This window comes from Curcuma longa, chromosome 16 (genome assembly GCF_044706935.1).
Source record: "Curcuma longa cultivar G26 ecotype Majalengka, Jawa Barat chromosome 16, ITB_CL_G26_1.1, whole genome shotgun sequence".
Taxonomy (NCBI): domain Eukaryota; kingdom Viridiplantae; phylum Streptophyta; class Magnoliopsida; order Zingiberales; family Zingiberaceae; genus Curcuma; species Curcuma longa.
In genome coordinates this window covers 9,478,008-9,504,547 of record NC_133876.1, presented here as the reverse complement: position 1 = coordinate 9,504,547, position 26,540 = coordinate 9,478,008, and the positions used below count along the sequence as shown (strand labels likewise).

The 26,540-nt window shown below is 36.6% G+C and overlaps 2 protein-coding genes across 2 annotated transcripts; one reads left to right on the top strand and one right to left on the bottom strand.

The window, feature by feature from the left end:
• Positions 1-1,141: 1,141 nt before the first annotated feature.
• Positions 1,142-3,505, top strand: LOC141847693 (pentatricopeptide repeat-containing protein At4g20770-like). The gene has a single exon (XM_074735758.1). It carries the CDS (start codon positions 1,142-1,144, stop codon positions 3,503-3,505), a length of 2,364 nt encoding a protein of 787 aa, XP_074591859.1.
• Positions 3,506-15,090: 11,585 nt separating this feature from the next.
• LOC141848000 (uncharacterized) lies at positions 15,091-26,478 on the bottom strand. The gene is made up of 2 exons (XM_074736114.1): positions 26,011-26,478; positions 15,091-15,395 (listed from the first exon to the last, which is right to left on the bottom strand). The coding sequence occupies exons 1-2, from the start codon at positions 26,476-26,478 to the stop codon at positions 15,225-15,227; spliced, it is 639 nt and encodes a 212-aa protein (XP_074592215.1). The 3' UTR covers positions 15,091-15,224.
• Between the last annotated feature and the right edge of the window lie 62 nt (positions 26,479-26,540).

Below are 26,540 nucleotides of genomic sequence, written 5' to 3'. Positions count from 1 at the left end.
AGCCCCAACCCCCTCTACCTGCTCGGTCACAAGGATTCCTAGATAATGAGAAACTCCGGTTGAACAAGCTCTCTTTAACCTCAACCTCCAACATCTACTAACATGAGACCGGCCCTGGTTAGGCAGTTACATGGAAAGCGACACATGGATAACAACTTGACAATGTTAGGAGTATGGACCAATGACTATCACTCCTAACGTGGAATCCATTGTGTGTGACCGACCAACGGGCGATGCTCCACTAATACGATTTTCCCCATGGCTTGCCTAGGGCTTGCAGGATAGTTTACGTGGGCATTCCACCTCTGCGGTTATATAAGATTTCTCGAAGGTAAGTGAAAGTATAATTTTCTTCTTTTAAGCAAAGACTATTCTTCTCCATTTTCTTCCTCGAGCTCTTTTGCATTCTCGTGCATACAGGTGAGCTTCGCACCTCAGCCCATTATTGATTTGACCGTCAGAGGGGTCACGCCTACAATGTCAGCCCTGACTGACGAGTTTTGAATCATAGGACATGGGAGCAGACACACCACTAGACCAACATCACCTGTATTTTCGAAGAAAAGCAAGAGAGGAGGAATCCGAGCGGGCGAGGAAGAATACTAATTTCTAGGTGGAGCTTAATTGTAGGAAAAAATAAATAGGCTTTTAAGGCAAGTGGGATGGGACAGGAAGAGTTTTTGAGGAGTTGAATTGAGACGGCCTCTATGTATCCTTGAGCTTAGATGGTCTTCAAATTCTTCTTCGAATAGACAATTCTTCTCTTTCTTTTTGAAATCTCTCTCAGTGTATAAGTCTCAAAATGAGAATCTATTATCTATCTAGTGGAAAATTTTAGTAGAGGCAGAACCACATAGGCAAACAATCTACTTTAGCAATGATTTTTAACTATTAATAGTATTACTCAAATACACGTCAAACTCTCAATCTCATCGATCAAGTTCAATGAAGGTGAATCTATCTAGATTGACTCTACATTCGTTCGCCAGGACCGTTTAAAAGGAACTATTAAAAGGACCGTTTAAATTCGTTCGCCAGGACCGTCCAATTAATCGTGATAGATTTTCGATGAATTGATCCACATCCATTTGAGCGGTCAATTTACAGTGACGCGTCTAGCGGCTGCAACTTCGAAGGCAGCATGGGACATTCGAGCTTCGCCCGCCTCGCCGACCACCTCCAACGTTGCATCGCCAAACGATGTCATCTCAAAGGTAGAGCCGCCCACGCCCACATCCTCGCCGTCGGCCTCTCCGCCGACACCTTCCTATCCAACCGCCTCATCGAGCTCTACTCCCGCTGCCACCGCCTCGACTACGCCATCAAAGTCTTCCGCTCCATCCCTTTGCCCAATGTCTACTCCTGGAACGCTGCCGTCTCCGCTTGCTCCAAGTCTGGTGACTTGGAGCTGGCACGCCACCTGTTCGTGCAAATGCCTGATAAAAACGTCGTGTCCTGGAATACAATGATCGGCGCCTTGGTTCGCGGTGGTTTCGAGGATGCAGCCTTGGATTTGTACTATTCCATGGCGAGGGAAGGACTTCAACCATCCAACTTTACTCTTGCCAGCGTCTTGAGCGCCTGTGGTTGTCTCATGGCTTTGTCCGATGGCCGCAGGTTCCATGGGCTCGCCGTCAAGATAGGACTCGACGCGAATTTGTTCGTGGAGAATGCTTTGCTTGGAGTGTATACAAAATGTGGGAGTACAGATGACGCATTTAAAGTGTTTGATGATATATCGCAGCCTAATGAGGTCTCATTCACCACCATGATGGGTTGCATGATGCAGGGCGGCTCTGTTGGGGATGCAGTTAGGCTGTTTGGGAAAATGCACAAGGGTGGAATAAACATTGATCCGGTTGCTGTTTCAAGTGTCTTGGTTGCTTGTGCTAGAGCGGAAGAGGATGAACACTATCCTTGTAATTATGGTTTACTGCTTGGTCAATCAATACAAGTTCTTGCAATTAAATATGGATTTGAAACAGATCCTCATGTTGGCAACTCATTGATTGATATGTATGCCAAAACTGGGAACATGGATGAAGCTGAGTTGGCTTTTGGTACACTGCCAAGCATTACTGTTGTTTCATGCAATGTTTTGATAGCTGGATATGGTCAGCAAGGTAACAGAAAAAAGGCAATGGACTTGTTAGATCTGATGCAGCAACATGGAATTGAACCAGATGAGGTCACTTACATCAGTTTGCTTGCGGCATGTGTGAAGGCTAGGGACATTGTGTCAGCTCAAGAGATATTTGATAAAATAGCAGAACCAAATGTTAGATCATGGAATGCTATACTTTCTGGATACTGCCAAGAAGATAGCTATGACAGGGCAATTGAGCTATTTAGGAAAATGCAGTTTTTAAATATTCTACCTGATCGAACTACCTTGGCCCTTATTCTTAGCTCTTCCTCAGCTATAGGGCTTCTGGACTTTGGGAAGCAATTACATGCTGCTTCAATAAGGATTGTTCGTCATGATGACTTATTTGTTGCAAGTGGACTGGTGGATATGTACTCAAAATGTGGACGTATTGAGGTTGCAAAGCAGGTTTTTGATAGGATGTCAGAGAGGGATGTTGTGAGTTGGAATGCAATGATAACTGGATTTGCACATAATTCTCATAATAAAGAAGCTTTTTCTGTTTACAAGACGATGTGTCAAAATGGTTTCTATCCTACTGAATCTTCCTATGCAAGTGTGGTAAGCTCATGTGCTAGACTGTCATCATTGCCTCAAGGTAGACAGATACATGCCCATACAACAAAAGATGGTTATGAGAGTCATGTTTATGTTGGGAGTGCTTTGATAGATATGTATGCTAAATGTGGTGAAGTAGACGAAGCACGTCTATTATTTGATACCATGATGACTAAGAATGTTGTTTCATGGAATGAGATGATACATGGGTACGCACAAAATGGTCATGGTGAGAATGCAGTTGAACTCTTTGAACTCATGCTAAGTACTGATGAGAAACCAAATAGTGTTACCTTTGTAGCTGTTCTTGCTGCATGCAGTCATGCTGGGATGGTTGACAAAGGGATCAGAATCCTTGATACAATGAAAAAGGACCACGACATTGAGCCACTGGTTGATCACTATACATGTGTAATTGACTCTCTTGGCCGTGCTGGTCGCCTTGTTGAAGCTGAAGAACTAGTAGACAAGATGCCATACACAGATGATCCTATCCTGTGGGAGGTTTTGCTTAGTGCTTGTGCGTTACATGGAAATGCTAATCTTGGGAGACATGCTGCAGAGCATCTTTTTCAGATTGATCCCTTAAATTCATCACCATATGTACTTTTGTCCAATATATATGCCTCTTTAGGTAGATGGGATGATGCATCTGCTATCAGGGCATTGATGAGTGATCGAGGGGTAAAGAAGAATCGGGGGTATAGTTGGATAGACAATAAGAATGGAGTTCGTGCCTTCATGGTTGATGATGATCAGCGGGTGATTGAATCTGAAGAAAAAAGCATACATTTTGGTTGAAATGAATTGATCTGAAACTGATAATTCTTTAGGTGCATCTCATCATGATAGAAGAAGAGATGCTTTCTGCAGCGCTGTTGAACTTGTGGCAAATTCCAAGGATGAGCAGTTGGAAAATGTCCACTACGGTGAATGCTAGTTCTACTTGTTAGTCTGGTATAGTGACTTTCTGACAACAATCATACCCCAATACAAAAGAGAAGAAACGCCACAGTTCTATAAAACTTACACCTCACATGAGTGCAGAATAGCATTGTGTTATGATGTACTACTTTAAGACTGATGGAAGAAAGAGGAATCTAACTCAGGGTTTTCTTGGATATCATGGTTGATTTAATTGCAGTTTAAAGAGACTATTTATAATAGTAATGGAGAAGTCAAAGGATCTTGCAGTTTTCTGTAACATGATGCTTGATAGTAGAGTAGATCATGCAATCTTACAAAACATAGCCATAAAGAAACTGTCACCATGCTACCTATGATTCAGTAACATTATGGATTGGCTTCAGTAGGGAGGAAGAAAATGAGCACAGCTTTAGTTGCATGAAATTTAAGTTGAGCGACAATGTGAACTGCATGGGGATATCTTTTAGATCATCTCTGGGTTGTCAAATGCCAGAGTATGGAGGTCCACATTATGGAAATCTGACATGAACTTTTTGAAAATGAAATTTTTACTGCCTCTAGTCACATACACATTGTCAGACATTCTGAATTTGAAAGTTAAGATCTCTGCAACTGTGGAAGGAAGAACATTGTGCCATTGCACATGAGCTAAATAAAACTGATACCAAAGTGTGTCCTTCAAAACTAGCATTGGTCCAACTGGTGTTGGAAAGTAAGCTCAATGCAATTTGCAGCAAATCCTGTCATTAACAGTTCACAAACTAATGATATATGCTCATTAGTTCAGTGGGACGACTTTCTCAGATCGTTTGTAGGCCCTTGGTAGTGTTGTTCAAGATCGTCATAAATTTTGCATTGAGTACCATGGACGCTCCAGTATTTTCAAATCCCTGACAGGAGTTGTTGTAATCAACGATGACTTGTTAGAGTTTGTATACATCGAGTTTTATATTTTAAAAATGGGATTTGTTTGTGTACGGTTTAGATTCTTTCCAAATGAATCAGTAGTCGAATTCTACAATTTTTGTCATGTGGCTTTCCTGAATCATCATTGAACAGAATGCTTCGAACTTGATATATATGATAGTGCCATTTTTGTTTGCTCGAGCTCTTTTCCGCCATGCCTTCTATTTTGGAATTACCGGGAACTTCTAATTTGTCGCTAATTAGCGACGGAATTTATAATTCTGCTAAATTTATAAAAAAAATATAAAATTTTTTTCGATTATTAGCGACAGAATTATAAATTCTGTCGCTAATAATATAATTTTTTAAAATATTTTAATCTGTTTTTCTGAATTTCCTGTTTACATGACAACAAAACCAATATAATATAACAGAAATATACAAATAGGCCAACAATGGTAAAACACAATACTAATATAACATCTGAATACAACACATGTCAAAATACTCCGATACAATCTGAATACAATAACATAAATACAAATATCTAGATACAATGATACTGTATCAAATGTCAAAATACAAGAACTGATCAAAATTATATCTAAACGAGCCGAGGCAAAATAGAAGATCCTGCAAAAAAACTAATAAGATAGGTTATTAATAGAACAACGTATTGAAAAATGCATGCTTACAAGTAATAACGTAAAAAAAAAAAAAGTAATAGAAATGTTAACCTACCTTGTAGACAGCTACTGATCAGGAGCATTAGGGTCCTGAGTCTCCGTATCAGGGTCCGCACCTCGCATCGCAGCTCGCAGCGCATCAAAAGCAGGCTGCGATGGCGTCTGGCCGAAGGCCTCCATGAAGGTCATCATCTGCTGCCCAAGCCGAGCTTGACTTTTTGCCTACGCCTCTAATACGGCGAGTCGACCTCTAATACGGCGAGTCGATCTTTTAATTCTTGATTTTCTTTTTGTAGGGCTTCTATCGCAGAAGATGATCTGATGGGACGACCCCTGCCTCTAAGGGCCATCACACGATCATATACGACTCTCGCCTGGGACCCTAGACCGTAGAGGATGGAGCTCTTCTTCCTCCCACCGACCACATCATAGTAGATCTCATTCAACTGGTCGGTTGAGAGCTCCTGCCTCTCTCCTCCCTCAACTGCAGGCGCAGACGCCTATGCAACTCTAGCTGAATATTCAGCCTGTTTAAAATTAAATTATTATAAAATTTAAGATTAGAAAAAATAATTACATGGCGATAATGTGAAATAAATTAAAAAATTATTTTCTTACGTCTAAGGCCTGCGAGCAAACATTAATAAAAGTACCATTCTTGGACTTGTGTGTCTTTGTAAAAATCTCCCAACAAGTAGGAGGACGTTGTAACTGGTGCTCCTGAAAAATAAAAAATATAATTAAATAAAAATAATGACATTACTAATTAATTAAAAATATATTAGTTGTAAACTTACTAAGTCCAAGGTATGCTCCACAATGGAGCGAGATCCAGCTGTATGTTTTGTAGATCCGGTGCTAGGGCCAGCTAGCTCGATCTTTCTGTTGGACCGAGCTGTCGCTGCATTTGCCTGCCATCTTTCTGCTTGCCATACTGCTTGCCATGCAGCTCACATGTCCTCTGGGATCCAAGATGATCTGGTGCCCTTACTTCTACATTTATATAGCAGATCTTTATATAATTTGCCAGCAGCAGCATTCCAGACGTCTTGAAACTCCCGCTCATGTCCTGGCTCAAAAGTATACTTTTTCTGCAAGAAAAAAAATAATTAGTGAAACAAAAACAACTTGATTATAAGGTGTTCAAAATGACTTACCACAAACTCGTCGTAGTAGAAGTTGCGCATGCCTTGGTCGACATGCCTCCAAGTATGCCCTGAACGACATACTCGCTCACAAAATTTATTAGAAATATATCCTGCAACTTGATGGCCCTCTGGCATAAAACTGCATTATAAACCATGTAAATGTTAGACATATGTTATAAAACAAAATATGAATTAAAAAGTACTAATAACACTAATACTTACCACCCGCCAACAACTCTCAACACAGTCCGGCCAGCTGGTACTGCTGCCTGATCAGACATATGTGTATCTGTAAATAATATTATAACACAAAGAATGTTCGAAATAAAAATGATACAATCACTATCTGTTTTGATAGAAGTCTAAAGTTGTGAAATCTGTTGCAACATATCTGTTGCTACTACATTCAGTTAATAAAAATATATATAATTGGCTAACCATCTAAAAAAATACAGTCACTATCAGTTTTTATGTCATCAATCGACTGGTTTTACCATGACATTCGACTGGTTTTATGTCATCAGTCGACTGGTTGTGCCAAGACAGTCGACTGATCTTATCTCAGTCGACTGATGTGGATGATCAGTCGAGTCGTTTAAGCTTCTGTTCGCTGACAGTCGACTGAAGCAAATCCCAATCGAGTCGATTCTCTTCTGCCTGCTTCTGAGACAACCTCAGTCGACTGATCTCCAACCTCAATCGACTGATCAAGGAATCCGACTCGACTGTCGTGTGTTTCAGTCGACTAACGCAGCGTACCAGGCGTGCCAGTCGACTGACCTTACCAAATCAGTCGACTGTCAACCTCATGCCAAGAGCTCTTCGACCCTCTTGGACTTTCCTTTTGCTTTACATCCGGACTTCTCACCCGCAAGGACTTATTTCAATCACATTGCTCTTAATGCTCAACATCCTTCTATTCTGTACTCTATATCTACAGATTTTAAGTAGATTCTTGCAGACAAATACAATAATGTGATTAGATACTAATTTGTCATAGACTCATCATAAATAACAAAAGATACCATAAGTATCACGTGGTAACATAAAATACATAAAATTTGACTAACAGATATCAATCATCAATATTAACATTTTCTTGTGGTAACATAAAATACATAAAATTTGAAAACAGATAACAGATATCAATTTTGAAATGCATCAGTTCGGTGTTTCTATGGTTGAACGGGCCTTCGTATGACAAACAACTAACCATTCACTAACTCTTCTTGCCTTCATCGGATATTGAAGATAGAAAACTTGACCCGCTTGGACTGTAAAAATGAAAGGTTCAAACTTGTTAAACCTTTTATTTGCATTAACCTCAACTAAATTGTAGCTTAAGTGTATTCTGGTTCCTGTTCTGGGAGTCGGATCATACCAAGAATATTTGAATAACACACATCTTTTTATGAGTAAGGCAGAATATTCAATCTCAATAATTTCTTCGAGTCTCCCGTAATAATCAAATTCTGAGTTATTGTTGTTAATAGATCGTTTTACGTCTTTGTGATTCCCGTTGTGTCACGTGGAATTTAAAACCGTTATAGTAACCAGAATATGTTTATATCTTACAGAGGGGTAACATTAATTTATTCTTTAACTTACATATATTTGAAATCACAGTTCTGTCTCTAACTTTTCCTCGACTTCACTTTGACTGATAGATGGATTTTCATAATGAAGTTGTTGTTCGTAAAGGCTGAAATTGAAGAAAAATAAAATAAAAAATAATTGAGATTAGTAGTTGATTATATCAATCTACTCACCTTATGTATGGTTTGACCTCCTCACAATTCAAGAGTATGTATGTTCTTGCAGCATGATATTCTTGTTGATTTAACCATCTTGAATTAGAAGCACCAAATGGTTTGTCAGGAAACTTGAAAATAGAAAGCAATGTAGGATTAATTGGCTGAGTATCATCATAATTTCTGGGATTCTTGCGATGTCTCGTGTTGACACTATCAGCAAAATAATAGGAGCAGAAAGAAGTTGCTTCTTCAACCAAATAAGCATTGCATATCGATCCCTCGACTCTGACTTTGTTGCGAACATTATTCTTTAATTTTCTCAAAATTTTTTCAAATGGATACATCCATCTATACTGAACATGACCACCTAATTGTGCCTCATAAGGTAGGTGAACTGGTAGATGTTCCATTGAATCAAAAAAACTTGGTGGAAATATACGCTCAAGCTTATATAATATGACAGGAATATCTATTTGTAGCTTAAGCATATCGGCCGTCATAATACACCTAGCAGATCAATCTCTGAAAAATAGACTCAGTTCTGTGAGTATTTGCCAAACATTAATAGGCAGAAGGTCATGAAAAGCTATTGGTATAAGTCTTTGCATGAACACATGGCAGTCATGACTTTTCATTCCAAACATTTTTAACCTATTCATATCCATGCATCGTGCCATATTGGAAGCATACCCATCAGGAAATTTTATCTATTTCAACCAACTACATAAAGCTTGTTTACCTTCTCTGTCTAATGTATAACAAGCTTTTGGATATTGATGTGTTGTTTCATTCTGATGCAATTCAGGTATGTTAACCAACCCTTTTAATTCCTCTTGTGATTTTGTAGTGTCTTTAGTTCTTCCAGGAATATTCATCACTGTATTAAAGATATTATCGAAAAAAATTTTCTCGACATACATCACATCTAAATTATGTCGAATCAATAAATACTTTCAGTACGGCAGGTCTCAGAAAATACTTCTTTTCTTCCAACCACATTTGCACATCCTGACAATGTATTTATTTATCTCCTCTGAATTTTGATCATATACTGGTAGAAATCCATAACTGTCTATTTGGTCAATTATTTCTGCACTTGACTTCATTGTTGGTTGTAATTTTCTGACTTCAACATTCTTTAGAAAATTTTTCTTATTTCTCCTGAATGGGTGTTCAAGTGGCAAAAATTTACGGTGATTATCAGACCAAGAGACCTTTCCACTGCATGCATATGTTGGTGATGTCACCTCATGTGGAAAGCTGTGGCAGCAGATGCATACAAGCGTTGAAGTCTAGCAGTTAAAGGAAAATAATACATAACCTTCCATGCAATATTTTTTTTTCTTCCCTGCAATGCGACTACGATGCTTGTAGCGAGGGTGCCCACAAATTTTGCATTCAATCAGTTTACTGTCTTTATTCCAATATATCATGCAATTGTTTACGCAACAATCGATCTTTTCTATGGGCAACCGTAAATCCCTTACCAATTTCTTTGTACTGTAGAAACTATCCGTCATTTGGTGATTAGTAGGAAGCAACTTTGACAACAATTGACAAATGTCATCGTAACATCGTTCTGAGAAATGATGTTCAGCTTTGATGTTCAATAATCTTGCAGTAGCTGATAGTTGGGAATGATCAGATGGAATACCTTCCCACACTTCTCTTTCACTAGCCTGTAACATGTCATATAGTTGTTAAACTGCAGATGTTGGTACTTCATCTACATTAGATGGATCAACTGCATTAATTGCGTCATAAACCATTGATTGCATCATGTGATCATTAGATGTTGATTCATCTAAAACAGTTGTGCCAGATGAAGAAGCAACAGAAGTTCCAATTCGTTCCGAGACATAAGGCTCCCCGTGACAGTACCAATTGTAGTAGTTTGGAACAAAACCATTTTTACAGATATGCACTTTCACGGTATCCTCGTCACGGAAAGCTTTATTTTGACATTTGCAATGATTGCACGGACAACGTAACTCTGCACCATTCATCCATTCTGGATGACTCTTAGCAAAGTTTACAGACTCTTCAACTCCAATATAAAATTCGGGTCGGATATATCCATCGTCTAATCTATCGTACATCCACGCTTTATGTTTATACATTGTAACCTTCTGCGCAGACACATTTTAATTGCATATAAATGATATGTTAAATTGAACGCACACATAATTTAAATTGTTTTTAATCACTTAGACTTTATACTATCAATTACAAACTATTATATGTGATAACAAGATTTATACTTATTTTTTCACACATCGCTGAGGATGAGGTAAGCATGCACAATTTAATTTGTATACATGTGATCTCTATCCATCCTCTTGTTTGTATAATCATGTTCGAGACAAGCTATTTTAATTTCCATTTAATAAGTAATTATTCATAAAAAATTTATGTATTCCATTAAAAAGTTACTTATGAGGTAAAATAAATAGCCAAGGTTAGTATTCAATTGCTTATATCTCATTCAAAGTACTATTGGTACATTGTAGAATCGAAATAAGGAATGTCAATTTTAATCCCAATCCTTACAGTAATCAATTTAAATCTCGATCCATGTAGACTTAACAATTAGAAACCCTAAATTTTCTACACACTTTCCAAGTACTTTCCAATTAGAAACGGTAAATTTTCTACAGATTGTTCCAAGTACTGTCCAATTACAAACCCTAAATTTTAACAAAATCAAGCTTAGCTCAATTTGGCTTACAGAACCCTAAAAATATCAACTGCTCATTAATTCTAAAAGTTAATTACTAATAGTCTTAGTAATATCTAGAAACCCTAGAAATGCAAAATCAACAGTACTGCATGCCGGAGGGGAATGTGCCGGAGGGGTTACCTTTGGGGAGAATACCGCCGCGAGGAATTGCCGCGAGGAGACTAGCCACGAGGAGACTAGCCGCGAGGAACTACCGGAGGTGAGGGAGAATACCGGAGGGAGAGCGCTGGAGGGGAATGTGCCGGAGGCGAGGATCTAGAAACCCTAGATTTCGTCGGAGGAGAGTAGCAGCGAGGAACTGCCGGAGGTGAGGGAGAATACCGGAGGGAGAGCGCCGGAGGGGAGGGAGATTGCCGGAGGGAGAGCGTCGGAGAGGAGGGAGATTGCCGGAAGGAGAGCGCCGGAGGGAGAAAGCGGGGATCGCAGAGAAAGAACGCGCGGAGAAAATAATCGGGATACAACCTAAATCGTGATTATAGCGACGGAAGTAGATTCCGTCGCTAATTAGCGACGGATAATTTCTTCGGTCGCTATTCCTACGGCTTAGTGACGGAAAGTTTATTTCCGTCGCTAATTAGCGACGGCGACGGACTTAATATATCCGTCGCTAATTAGCGATAGAAATAAAGTTTCTGTCGTTAATTAATGACGGAATTAATTATCCGTCATAGACAACGAATTTGCGACGGAATGTTAAAGTACGTCGTTAAACTTAGCGACGGAAACAAATTCCGTCGCTAAATCCGTCGCTGTTTCGAGGATTTTTTTTGGTGTGAGGGCTTAGGCCTAAAGTGGACAATATCATGTCATTGTTGAGATATTTTGATTTCATCGATACTAACAAGTGGTGAATTCCGGCCGAAACAGAGCAGACAGTTCTGGCGCCGATTTCGTCGGAATCCGGCCGAATCGGAGCCGGACTCCGGCCGCGGTCGACGCGCCGGCGCCGGGCGCTTCGACCGCGGCCGGATTCCGGCCGAAATCGCCGGCAGGCGCTGGTGGCCGATTTCGGCCGAAATTCGGCCAGAATCGGGGCCGAATTCCGGCCGAAACCGCCCAACAGTGTCTGTTGGCCGGTTTCGGCCGGAATCCGGGATTCCGAATCGGGGCCGGACTCCGGCCACCTCCGGACCGCCGTCGAGTTGCGGTTCCAACGGGCCCGGTCCGGCAGCCGGAGGTGGCCGGACGGCGGTGAACAGTGGCGGAGAAGCGGCGAAGGTCCGAGGAGAAACACTGTGCAATCGCGATAAACGGACGGCTGTGGTTTCACGCGATTCGGCTTGGACGGCGAGGATCGATCGCGCACAAGTCGGGCAGGAAATCGTCGCGCAGTATATCAAATCTATATATATATAGTAAAGTTATGCTGTGTGGCACGTATGATGATGTGCGCGGGTGCATGGTCTAATTTTTTTTCCATTGTTTTTATTTGTGGTTAATTTATTTAGAATTTTATTGATTAGATTATAGTATTAAATATATAAAAAAATAAAACTAAAAAAAATTAAATGCTGTAAAATAAGAGACGCAAGATAGCATTCATTTATTTAGATATATAGATATTTCATTTTTCATTTCTCCCTATAATCCTTATTTTCATTTCTCTCTAGAAGGATGCATTGGCAGTCGGTTTGTTTATTAATTTTAGCTAAACATGGGAAAGACACAAATAGAATGAAATGTTACTCTCATGATATAGTTGAATTGATTACTGTGAAATAGATTTGTTACAATGGACAAGTGTCGAGTCTCAGTGAAGTCAAAGCAATGCCCTCCTCCATAGTGATCAACTGCAATTTCTCAATTTACCTCCTCACAGATGATCATAAAATCGGCCATGTGAAATTACTGGGATGACGGATTTCACTTTTTTACTGCAACGAATAGAATGAAATCTTCATATTTTTCTTTAGAATGTTTTTCATTTTTCTTCTCAAAGCGTTTATGTTCTTCAAAATATTCTATGGAGTTTTAACCTCTTCAACTCCAAAACTTTCGAGCTCTTATGACTTTACCCTCAACCATTAACATCATTATTTAAAAAATAATACTTTGTCCCAAGTAACTACGTTAATAATTAATACTTAATGGATGAAATTTGAAATTTTAAAGGGTCTTTAATTATTTTTAGCTTAAAAAAAAACTAATGGGACTCAATTTCAATTTAACTATTATTATTCTTTTAATTTTATCTACTTCAACAAATGGTAGAATTCGCCGTCCCAACTAGAGCCGTCAAACGGGCCACCCATGGCGGGGCGGGCTAACCCATGACGGGTCCATCATAAGGCGGGGCGGGGCGGGCTAACCCACCAATTTGGCGGGTTGGGAAATCTCCAACCCAACCCAACTTAAGGCGGGCCGCGAGTTAGGCGGGCCAACCCGTCGGGCCTGTTAAAAAATAAAAAAATATTAAAAAATTTTAAGTTTGAAGTATAATTTAAATTAATTAAGTTGAAAGTCATTAAGTTTTATATTTTAATTTTAAATTTTAAAATAAATAAATAAATTTTCTCAACTCGCGGGCCAACCACGCGGGTCGGGGCCAACCCACCTCAACTCATCTTAAAATGGGTTGATAAAATTTCAACACAATCCACCTAAATTACTTGACAGGGTGAACCAACCCAGCAGACCTAACCCAACTTGACGGCTATAGTCCCAACATTCCCACACAATTGTGTGTTGGCTACTATATCATATTAAATGTGAGATGATTTCCCTTTCAAAGTAACAACAATAAAACTAAATTCCTGTTCAGTAATGCCATTTTTCAAATTCAAACCTTTAATTGTTAACCAAAAATTCTTTTCAAGTATATCTTACTTATCATTAAATTAATCAATTTGTTGGTAATCTTTTATTATTTGTTTTATCATTTATTAATTTGACTGAAAAAATTCCCCTTTTTTTTCAGGCGTAGAAGATGAGCCATTTTTGGTTCAAAGGGAATTGAACAGTTGGGTTTGATCGATTAAAAAAATTTGTTTTTATGTTTGTAATCTAACCACGAGGACAAAATTTAGTTATTTGAAACCTACATGCATTTCCTTTTTAAAAACTTCCATATTTGATTTACTGAATTCTTCAAATAATTCAACACATTCATTTGAATCTTTCGAATGGGCTCATCGATTATTTGAAAACAACAAACAAGGAACCAAAGTTTGGTATAATGATAAGTGAAATTAGATTCGAAAAATTCTTATCCACTAATCCTGAACAAATAATAATCTCACATAGCTATGAGAACCCATTAGCAATGATGGACTAAAGGTAACAAATACTTATGATACTAAAATTTAGATGAATACCAAATTCTACATACATTTGTTTGCAAGTACATTTATCAAATTGAAAACGATGACTAATTCATAGTATTGATCAAAACCTACTTGTGATTGCTATGCCTTTTGCTGGAATACATATCAAACAATAGAACTTGAAGGATCAATAGGAAATTCAACTACCTTGATTTGTACTGCTACAAATGAGCATCTTTTCAAATAGAATTATTACACTGCTAACGATATTTAGTAAACTAATATAATTGGTCTAAGCTCGATAAGACTTAATTTTTAAAATAAAATATATAAAAATATAAAATATAAAAAGTAATACAATATGAAAAAACCTAGTCCAAGCTTGTGTTATGCTTAGCATGCTCCAAAATCGAACAATGCTACCTAGTTAACAGGCTGAACCACCCTCACTCGACTCACCCCGTCAACATGACACTTGAGCTATACCAAGCAAAGCCAAAGCCAGTCTGGTTGAGTCATGAAGGCCTGACGTAATTGCCACCTTAACTTAAAATGAGAAATAATACCTCTCTACCGTACACAGATAATTATTATTCTATTGGCCCAAAAAATTAGAATAATAATATTTTATTGGAAATTAAATAAATTTTATTGGAAAAAATAAATCGTCACAATTTATTAGATAACAGAAATATAATAAATCATCACACTCTTCATTGTGCATCATCCCAATTTTTCCTGAAATTAAAATGTTGACATCCTAAAATGTCACCATCAAAAAGTAGAAGCATACAATTAACAGTCCCAATAGCACAAAAAAGTAGAGCAAAAATAGTTAGAACTACACAGAACAGGATAGAAACTGCAATCGCTTAAATAGCTAGGGAAAAAAGTGACTGGAAAACCTTATAGTGCCATCTCCTAAAAGCCATATTGATTAAGTTGAAAGACAAATGAAAAACTACTGAAGAAAGCAACTTCAGACTATTAGTTGATTATCAGTTTACATTATTGAACTGAAGAATTTCGAATGACAGGACAATCTCTGACTTTGAAAATATGAGCAAACCTGCCATAATACAAAGAACAGAATGAATTAAAGGATGGTGGTACCGATAATTGCTTCCATTATCCTGTCCTCTAACTTATCCTCTGAAACCCATTCTGAACTCTGACGACGCAGAAGCTCATTCTTGTCAGCTCTCTTTTCTGTCAATAATTTCTCTTTTGCCCTCCAACTTTCCAACTTCTGTTGTCTTTCCTTCAACTGCATCAGTTTAGCAAGACCATTGAACAAAAGAAACATCAAGTAACAATGTAAATGTATCACAAAAAACAGTGGTAGCCTCTATACGATTTTTTACATAATACATAAAGTCATCTGAAAGAAAGTAAGCGGCCCTAGGCAAGAGACAAGCAAAGATATCACGGTGATCAGTATATTCTCAAAAGTCAATAAGCTAGACCTTCAAATTTTCCAGTCTTAATATGAAATGACAGATAACATGTTTTAAAGAAAAACCTTCTACTTCGGTCACAAATAACGGCGTTGTGACTATGAGAATGCTTGAAGGTGATGAGTTCAAAGTGCTATTGCACACAAATATCTCTTATTGGCACAGTGTGGATGGACACGGTTTACTGAACTCATAACTATAATATCATTGACGTCTCCAAGATTAAAAAAAAAAGGAAAGTAAGCATAAACAATCAAGAATAACTTGAGTGAAAAAAAGGTATACTGGCCACTGTGATCTTAAATTTGTAGTAGTTCATTGATTGGAATTAAATTTATTTATGTACTTCAAAACAATTAAACTAGAGTATTTTTCTTAAAGAATTAATTATGGTATAAAATCTTATTCCAATACAACTTTATATTAAAAATTTCAAAATCGAATGTAGATTGCATGTTCACACAGCATGATACATAATGGGTGCATATGAAGATACCAATGTCTCATAATAAAAAATTATTTTAAATTAATTATATTTAGTTTAGAACCTAAGAGATTAGTGTGTCTTACAAGGTACACAAAACAAAAAGGATCAATATTCCAAGGTACCAATAATAGAAGTTTGGGTGCATGCAAAGACATCAAATAATGTAAATGAATCGCAATCATAGTATCCATGTCCCCGAGCTACCAATAATAGAAGCACTAGGACATGCAAAGACATCAAAAATAATGTAAATGAATTGCAATCATGGTTTGAAATTTCATTCCGAACCAGGGTTTTGATCCTTGGTTAGAAGGAGAAATAATTATGTGCCATACTAGAGCATGCCAAAACATAGTGTCGAAGGTATCAAGGAGGGGATAAGGGGAAAGAGAGGAGAATGGGGAAAGAGATAAGAAGGAAATTACCTTGAGGTTCAAGACGTGAAGGAGGAGATGCTCATGGTAGGAGAAGCTTTGCTTGTGCTAGGACATAGAGGAGATTAAGTACATGAAAGAGAAACAAAACCTTGCAATAGGAAAGCTTCGCTCATGCCTAGATGCGAAAGAGGAGGGAAAGCTTCATAGGAGTCAAAACATGCCAGTGAGATGTCCATGCAACCTTGCCAGTGCAAATATTTACCTGTTGTATGCCAACCAACTCAGCATTTAAAATTGTGACTGCAATACTTCTTTAGGGTGTGAATCAATTGTAATTTCAATATTTTCATAATCATCATTCCAAAGTTGAAAGCACATGACATTCTTTCAATTCTCTTGCTCTACACCAAGTAGTGTTTATTCGGTTCAATACCATTATGGTACGAGTGAAATTAGATCTTGTCAGTTGAGAGATCATTAAAACATAAAGCTTCTGAAAGGACTTCACCTCAAGCTAGAAACAAGTGTACCTCATTTTGTTCTAAGAATATCTTTTAACTATTTTTCCACCCTTATTACATAAATTAGCCAAAGAATTTTATCTTGCATTATAAATTACATTATTTAGGCCATTTATCTTTCTTCAACTTAAAGTGCAAGCTTTAAGTTGCCTTGAAACCCATGATTGTTATAATCTTAGTGTGAAACTTAGAGATTAACGAATATATGGCCACATATACTATAAGATTGCATTCAAAAATGAAAATAAAAAGTCACAAATTAACTTTCTTACGATCAAGAAAGAAGGATAGAAAGATTTATAAAAGATTATAAGTTCAACATTGGAGAAAACTTAACTATCCAATATAAAATAGTAGTGTTGGATATATATATCTTAAGCATAATATTAATTGAAGGAAAATGTGCACGACTCCTAAAATCAAGTGATGGATGTTAAAAGAGGAGAAGCAAAGTATAGTTAAGGACAGAATAAAAGTACAATTATTAGGAAACATATATGACAACTCAAATACGATATAGAATAAGATGACATTAAATTTGAAAATGATGGTTGAAAGCGTACTTATTGAGTCAAAAGAACATGTCACAACAAGTAAAGAATCTTAATGGTGGAATGAGAAAGCATAGGAGAAAGTAAAGGATAAACGAACTACCAATAAGTTATTATAGGCTAGTAAGAACAAAGAAAATTTTAAAAAGTTTGTAATAGCCAAGAAAACAGTGAATGAAGCCAATAATAAAACTTTCGAATACTTATATCGATAGCTAGAAGTTGGATACAAAAGACAGGGAAAGGGACATCTATAAAATAGCTAAAGCGAGAAAGGAAGACAAAAGATCTTACCCAAATAAAATGCATAAAAGATAAATACAATAGGATAGTAGTGAATGATAAAGAAATAAAAGAGCCATGGAAGAGGTATTTTCATCAACTTTTTAATGAAAATTTAGACGACCATCTTAACTTAAATAATTGAAGTAGGTTAGAAGAGTATAAAAATTTAAATTTTTATCGTAGAATTCAAACTTCATAAGTAGAACAGACTTTAAATGAAATGTAAAATAAAAAAAAAATAATTAGACCAAATGATATTCTGATAGAGATATAAAAATGCCTAAAGAAGCAAGTATTGAATGACTTACGAAGTTATTCAACTTGACATTGAAAACAAAAGAAATGTCTAATCAACTGAAGGTAAGTACGCTAATCTCTTATATAAAACAAAAGAAACGTACAAAATTATACGAATTATAGACACATTAAGTTGATGAGCCATACCATGCAATTTTAGAAATGAGTGATAGAAAAAATACTAAGGGAACAATAGTGATCGAAAATTAATTTGGATTTATGCTTGGAAGTGAAATAATAGAAATTATACATCTTCTCAGACAACTAATTGAAAAATATCAAAAAAAAAATAAGACTTACAGATGGTATTCATCAACTTAGAAAAATCTTATGATAGATTCTTGATGCAGGAAGATCCGAAAATTTTTATTATTTTTTTTTATTTTTTTTATTTTTTGATAATTTTTTATTTTTTAGTATTTAGAGTATTTTTGATAATTTCTATCTTTTGTATTTTAGATTTTGAATCCGTTTAGGATTTTTAAAATTTTGAATCTGTTAAAATATTTTTCCTTTCTGTTAGGATTTTTTCTTTTTTGCATCTTAGGTTTTTTAGTCTATTTAAACAATTGTCTAGTTGATGTTATGAGAAGTTTTTTGGATTAATAATATTTTTCGACAGTATCGTTTATTTTCCTATCTCCTTTTATTCTTCGGAATCAACAGATTTTAGAAGATTATTTCTGATATTCACAATCGAACCAATGAAATCAATACCGCTCGTAGGATTAGCATTATCCCGCCCAACGTCAATTTGTATCAAAGCCCTTTTAGATCTTATGGATGGTCGTCGTGGTCGTGATCGTGACAGGCGGGTTCGGCTAAGGAAGCCTTGCACTGTGATCGTAGCACCCAAGACGAGATTCTTGATCTATAGAGAAAAATCACAAAATTACCTCAACGTCTGGCGGCGCGGGATCTTGAAGGTTATAAGTTCTCTTATCCTAATTCTGATTCCACTTTTATCAAAACCCCTATCACAATCACAAAAGCCATGGTCAAGAGGAATGGTACAGAGATATTGGATTTTCAATTGATCTTCTCGAGTTTTCGGATACATTTCAAGATCAAGAATTCACTGATTGGCTTAACAAAGTTGAGAGAATTTTTATTATGAAGAAGTGTCTGATCGTGTTAAAGTTAAAATAGTTGTCATCAAACTCAAAGGTCGAACATCAACATGGTGGGAGCAATTGCGACACTCACGAGACAAACAAGGCAAAGCCAAGATCAATGACTAGGAGAAGATGAAGAAGAAGATGAAGAGTCACTTTCTTCCTTTCGACTACACTCAGACCATGTTTCAGCAATATCAGACATTGAGACACGATGCAAAATCGGTCGATGATTACACAGAGGAGTTTTACCAGTTGATTAAGAAAGATGTGGAAGATGAGTCCGAGGTGATTAACGATCTAGTTTTTGACGATGATGAGATAGATGAAATTGTCGATGAAATTGATATGGATCTTCACATTGAGGAGTAAGCAAAACAAACTAAAGATGCTGATATGGATGAGAACACTGCCATGGAAATTGATCGTGAAGAAAAGGCAAATGAAGGGCATGATTTGGCGAGTGCCATGGATATGGCTGTTGAAGGAATCCGTGATGAGCAGTTATCCATCTTTCATATCATGGTGTTAGTTCATCGAACAATGGAAAATTCTGAAACTTATAGAATGTTTGTTAAGAAGAGTGGTATAGAAACATTGTCAAAACTTCTTCAATGACCTAGCATCACTCAGTCATCGGATGCCATGCCAATTGCTTTGCATAGCACAGTTGTCTTTAAGGGCTTTACCCAACATCATTCTGCATCGCTTGCGTGTGCTTTTTCTTCCCCGCTTAGGGAGCATTTGAAAAATTCTATGAATCAATTCAGTTCCTTTGCTGGTTTATCTTTGCAGGATTCCAAGTCTATAGAGGACAGTGGAATATATTGTGTCTCTTTGTAGTCAAATTTCTCCTCTTCCTTGCTGCTTCAAAAGACAATCGCTGGATTAATGCATTGCTCACTGAATTCGGAGATTCTAGCAGGGATGTTAGACATTGGGCATATCCATCGTGAAGTCCTGTGGCATATTGCCCTACTTGAAGTTTCAAAGGTTAAAAGAGATGATTCTTCTAATGAGGTGCATGTGGATCCTGGTGTGGACCATGTGGTTGATTCTCCTGAAGAGCAACGCTTTAGTGCTTTCAGGCAGTATCTTGATCCATTACTGAGAAGAAGAGTTCGTGGGTGGACTTTTGAGACTCAAGTTTCTGACTTATTTAACATATATCGAGATCTTGGACGTGCAGCCATTGGTTTACATAGACAGGGTATAGATAGCTATTCAACTTTGCGAGTTGCTTCTGGCTACCAATCCCAGTCTTCTAATTCTCCAGACAGCTCTCTTGTGAGTAGAACAGAAGATGACAAGCAGAGATCTTACTTTTCTTTATATAATGACTTGATGAGTTCACTTGCTTATCATATAAACCATCTCTTTATGGAGATGGAAAAATCAATGCTACTAACTTTGCGCCGTGAGAGCAATCCTATAAATATCTCCCCATCTATTGTATCTGTTGGTAACACAGTTTTCTCAATTCTGTTAAGACACTTGAATTTTAGGTGGCATGCAAGCACTTCAAAGAGTGAGACTGTGTGTACAAAATGTCTCTATCTTGGCAAAGTTATTGATTTTCTGAACAGGATTCTATTAGGGATTCTACTAGACAGGCCAGAATCTTCCAATCCGATTATGCTTAAATGTTTGTTTGGACATGGTGTCATTCAGTCTGTTTTAACCACTTTCGAAGCAACAAGTCAGCTGCTTCTCACACTTAACAGAATCCCACCTTCCCCAATGGAAATGGATGATAAATATCAAAAGGAAGACAATGTTGTTGAAAGGATGTTTTTCAAGTGGACAATAATTCAAGGATCGAAGTAGAAGAGAAAGTTAAAATTATAAATATGATGCCTCCTCATCGGGTGATGAACTTTTGTACATATGGATCTCATTTATTGCAACGGAATCAGTTAGCAACATCATCTAATATCAGCCCCCTCACTTTTACCGAGTTGATGCCAAAGGATCTTTCTCCTAGGCTACCACCTTACGCTATTTTAAACTCGAGGACGAGTTCTTTTCAACCCGGGATAACTGATAAAGAAGAATCCAAAGATATTTTTATTATTTTTTATTATTTTTGATATTTTTTTGATATTTAGAGTATGTTAGATATTTTCTATCTTTTGTATTTTAAGATTTTGAGTCCACTTAGGATTTTGAAGTTGTTAAAATATTTTTCCTTTCTGTAAGAATTTTTTTTATATCTTAGGATTTTGAGTCTATTTAATCAATTGTCTAATTGATATTATGAGAAGTTTTTTGAATTAATAAAAATTTTCAACGGTGATATTTATTTTCCTATTTCCTTGTTATCTTCCAAATCAGCAGGTTTTAGAAGATTATTTCTGATCTTCGCAGTCGAACCAATGAAATCAATACTGCTCGCAGGATAATCATTATCCCGCCCGATATCAATTCTCGAGGGAAATTATGTGAAAATTTTAGAAAAAAATGTTAGTATAGCGCATATTGAAATAATTAAGAATATATATGAGGATTAAATAACAAGAATGAAAACTTCAAGCGAATTAACTGAAACATTTTCTATAAAGATAGGGTTACATCAAGGATTAGCACTAAGCCCTTATTTTTTTACATTAATCATAGATAAACTCATTAGACACATCCAAAACGGATTACCATGGTACATGTTATTTGTAGATGATATTATTTTGGTAGATGAGACACATGAATGAGTAAATGTTAAACTCAAATCTTGGCTAAAAACACTAAAAGTAAAAAAAATTAGATTTAATAAAATAAAGATAGAATATATGAAATTTAAATTTAGTAATATTAGATGTAGTAAGACAATTGTTAAGATAAGAGACGATATGTTAGTTGTAACTGAGAGCTCTAAGTATTTAGGATCATTTTTGTAAAAGGATTGAGGGGTTGAAAGACATATCTTATATAGAATAAGCAAGATAATTGAAATGTAGAAGAGTGGCAGGTATTCTTTGTGATCATAAAGTACTTTTAAAACTTAAAAAGAAGTTCTACAAAATAACGATTAGACTCATTATGTTATATGGAGCTAAATATTAGACTATGACTTAAATACACAAGCAAAAGATGAGAATCATAGAGATGAATTTGTTAAAGTGGATGTACGAATATACGAGGATAAACAGGTTAAGAAATGAAAATATTAAAGATAAAGTCGAGATTGCACCTATTGAGAGAAAACTCCAAAAGACGTGTTTAAGATGGTGCAGAAATATACTTAAATGAATAATAATTATTCTAGTTAGGTAATGTGAAACTATGGCAAATACGCACATTAAACAAGAAAGAAGAAGATCTAAGAAGGCATGGTTAATAACGATAAAAAAAAGATAAAATTTATTTAAATATAAATGATGATATAAAAGGAGATAGAGTCCAATGGTGTAAGAGGATTCATATAATCGACCCACCTAATGGAATAAGACTTGGTTGTAGTTATTGTTGTTGTATGTACCATAAGGTTTCCAATGACAAGAGATCAAATTCAATTACAATAAGGAAATAAGTGTGACAAATGTAATGTAGTGAAAAGCTATTGCATATGAAAAAAGATGTTAATTAATGTATGAATTGTTGTTTAAAATAATATTCACATTTGAATTTGATAATCGAAAACATATTAAAACTAGACAATACTTTTAATGAAGCTTTATCAGATAAAATAACAAAAACAAATCACACTATCAAAAAGGTCAATTAATATTGACCTACTTGATATATCAATCATAACTTAATACTTTTCCACAATATGATTGTGCCAACATATTGTCCAAACATCAAAATATAATAGTTGATCTATCAGAACCAAGTTAGACTTGATTGCACCAACACCACCCACTAGTTGCCTGCCACTGGATGCTTAGCTCAGGTTTGTCGCCATCCACTCCTCTCCAAGAACCCATTAACTAACCTAACCTAAACTAAACTAACTCAAAAATATAATCTTCTAATACCTTGTAAGTTTGTCCCTCCATCTTCTAAAATGTTGTAAGTTTTAGTTATAATAAATTTTAATTTTAATATAATCTTGATAGCACTAATTTAGTTTGGTTTAAATGTATTTGATAGTGCTAATTAATTGATTTAATCATAAATTGATTTGTAACATTGTGAATGCAAACAAATTTAGTGAGTGTTAATTTGGTTAAGATGTAAATATAATTATGAATTAGGGTGCATTGCTAAGTGTAAACAATAATGAAAGTCAGTCTAACCGAACATTAATTTGGTTAAGATGTAAATATAATTATGAATTAGGGAGCATTGCTAACTTTAGACAATAATGAAAGTCAATCTAACGTACAAATTCATCTACCATATCAAAAATCTAATCAATGCACTTAAATTGTGGAATATTTTACCCTCATGTAAATCTAGACAATACGTTATACCTGTATTTTAGGGTAATTAGGCATGAAGTTTTTGGATATCGATGAATGTAATTTAAGTGAGAGTATATTAGCCATGAAACATATATTCTATTATGTATGTAATTTAAGTGAGTATTGTTGTATTTGATTCTAAACTCGAAATTGTACATCGTCAAATTGTTACCGCCTATGTGCAAATAGCATCCCTAATACAATTAGTGTAATGATATTAGGGATTTTAACAATCTTCTAATATGTTCTCTAAGTACGCGACTAGATGATATGTGTACTTGGAGAATTGCTAGGAAGTATTGCCGAAAATTTTAATTTTGATTACTAAGAATTAGACACATAAAATGATTAAAATTCATGATGCCTGAATGGAATAAGACCTCTTACCTAACCATGCCTTGTGTCAGGTTCAACTAGGTATATATGAATAACCTAAATTTCTATATTTCTAATTTACTTTGTTTTTGTTAGTGAACATCGAATCAAATGAGAGATCGAAGTTGAATGTCTTGTAGATGTATTTCTAATGGGTAGTTGAATCCCAATTTTATCATCGGGACTCAAATATTTATACTATTTGCCTATGATAAATTTAAGTGTCCTTTTTACAGTGCATAAATTAGAAATTTTAGACATTATTTATTTTCACCTACCCAGATGGCGTTTCATTTCTAGGTATACTAATTGAACCTCTCACAATGACCCACTAATTATACACCCATCATCTGATCCCTGATATGGCAAATCATCTTTAAATAACCCTTCCATAGAGTTAGATGGTTATAGAACTATGATGTACTAGGTATTCCCTCAAATTTAGTATCAATGTGAAAATGTTAAGGTCGTGTACGATCATGGATCACATGAAGAACCAAATGAATCAACATCTACGTTTTATGAGCTTTTGAACATTTCAGACACATCATTGTGTGAGGGATATATCCACTCAAGCTTTCATTCACCTCATGAGAAATGGAAACTAAGTTAGAGAATACAACATAACTACACAGTGTTTCGATAAAAAATTACAAGTGTTCAACAGTTCAAGGATACCTTGCAAAATCTGAATGACATGAAGCTAAATTTGAGATGGTGTAGAGACATGTTAAGAAATTTATGCCTCCAATATGTCAAGATTGATATGTGCTATTGTGCTTGAACACCTTAATGTTGTATTATAGTAAAAATGATGATCTATGTAATTGCAAGGTTTGAGAAGACCCATTACAATAAACATGTGTAGCACAAGGTGTTTTACCTTGTAACACCAACCTGCAATGGTTGTTTATGTTGTTGAAGACTACTAGGCACATAACATGACATGCATAGAGATGAGATTTGTGTCATGGCACACCCTGCTATAACATCTTCCAAAATTTATTGCCGATGAGCAAAATAAGACCAGGGTTATATACAAATGGTTTTAATCCATTCGGGCACTTTGTAATGTCATATTCAATTTGGCTAGTGCTGCTCTTGGTCTACAATTTGCACCCCCCCCCCCCCCCTCGGCCGCCCCAACATGGAAATTGATGTGTTTCTGGGACCACTAATTGATAAAGTTGAAAGTATTGCGGTATAGTAGAAATCTAACCTTTATGGCCATAGGAGAATTTTCTAATGCAGGTAGTATTATAATGGATAATAAGAAGGTATCCCAATTGCATTGAATGTTGTATTAATATTCCAACCTTCTATGTTGAGTGGATGAAGCATGCATTGAAAATTGGCATGCCCCTATTGCATGGATAGAAGTGAGACCTTTGTACTCGAGCAGAATAAGAAGTTATCATGGTTTGATTGTCACCCATCAACAGCAGTTCTTGCCCTTGGAACACTCATTTTGAAATCACACCTTCATTTTGTTGTGTGGGTCAACATGAACTTGTTGATCCATATGATATGCATATAAGGCTGCAATACCTTACTGAAGCCAATGTCGAGTTGATTAACCAGCAGGAAAGAGAGTTGATTAAGTGGTGCCAAAGTTTCACTGAGCAGAACGAGCATGAAATTGATCGATATGCTTCTAAAATAACACATGACAAAGTAATTGTGATCAATCATTCAATGGTCACTCAAAAACAAAAAACAAAAAAAAAAAAACCCCGTAGTTTCTCACAAAACCATAACTCAAAAATCACCTCTCGAAATTGGGTACTATAAGGTTTTCTATATTTTCCCTCAAGACATGCGAAGATTAGCAAATTAGGAATAAGAAACCGGTTGTTCTTAAACTATCGGAATTTGTGGCATTTATATAAAATTCAAAATGTACTTCGTGTATATATTAGCAACTCGGAATTCACGAAGAAAATGAAAATTAACAACATCGATATCATAAGACTATCAGAAAGAAGAAAGAAAAATGAAGCGCAAGAAAGAAGCATACGAGGGTTTGGCGGAGCTCCTCCTGGAAGGCCTTACTCTCCGCGGCGCGGATCTCGGCAGCCGCCGCCTTTGCCTTCTTCCGCTCCTCGTTGGCAAGGCGAAGCGCCTCGCGGCGGGCTTCATCCTTTTTCTGCTTCTCGATCCTCAACAGCTCCATCTCGTGCGCGCACTCGGCGCGGATCTGCTTCATATGCTTCTTGTAATCCCGATGCAACCTCCCAAGCCTAATTTTTGCCTCGCGAGGATCGTCAGTCGGATTCCAACTACCGACAAAATCGGAGGGTCCCGAAAACTCGTGCGGCCGGGGCGGAGGGAAGCGGCGGCGAGGGGGATCGGGAGGCTGCGCCTCGGAGTTGGCGGAGGTGGAGTTTGATCGGAAGAAAGGTGCGATGGGACTAGCCGTCGTCGGGGGCAGGAGAGAAGGAAAGCGGCGGTAGCGCAGTCGGAAGAAGAGCTGAGAAGTGGCCATCGCGGAGAACTGCGATTGCTCGCTCGTTACACAGGTGTTATAGGGTTTTTCCATAAATAATT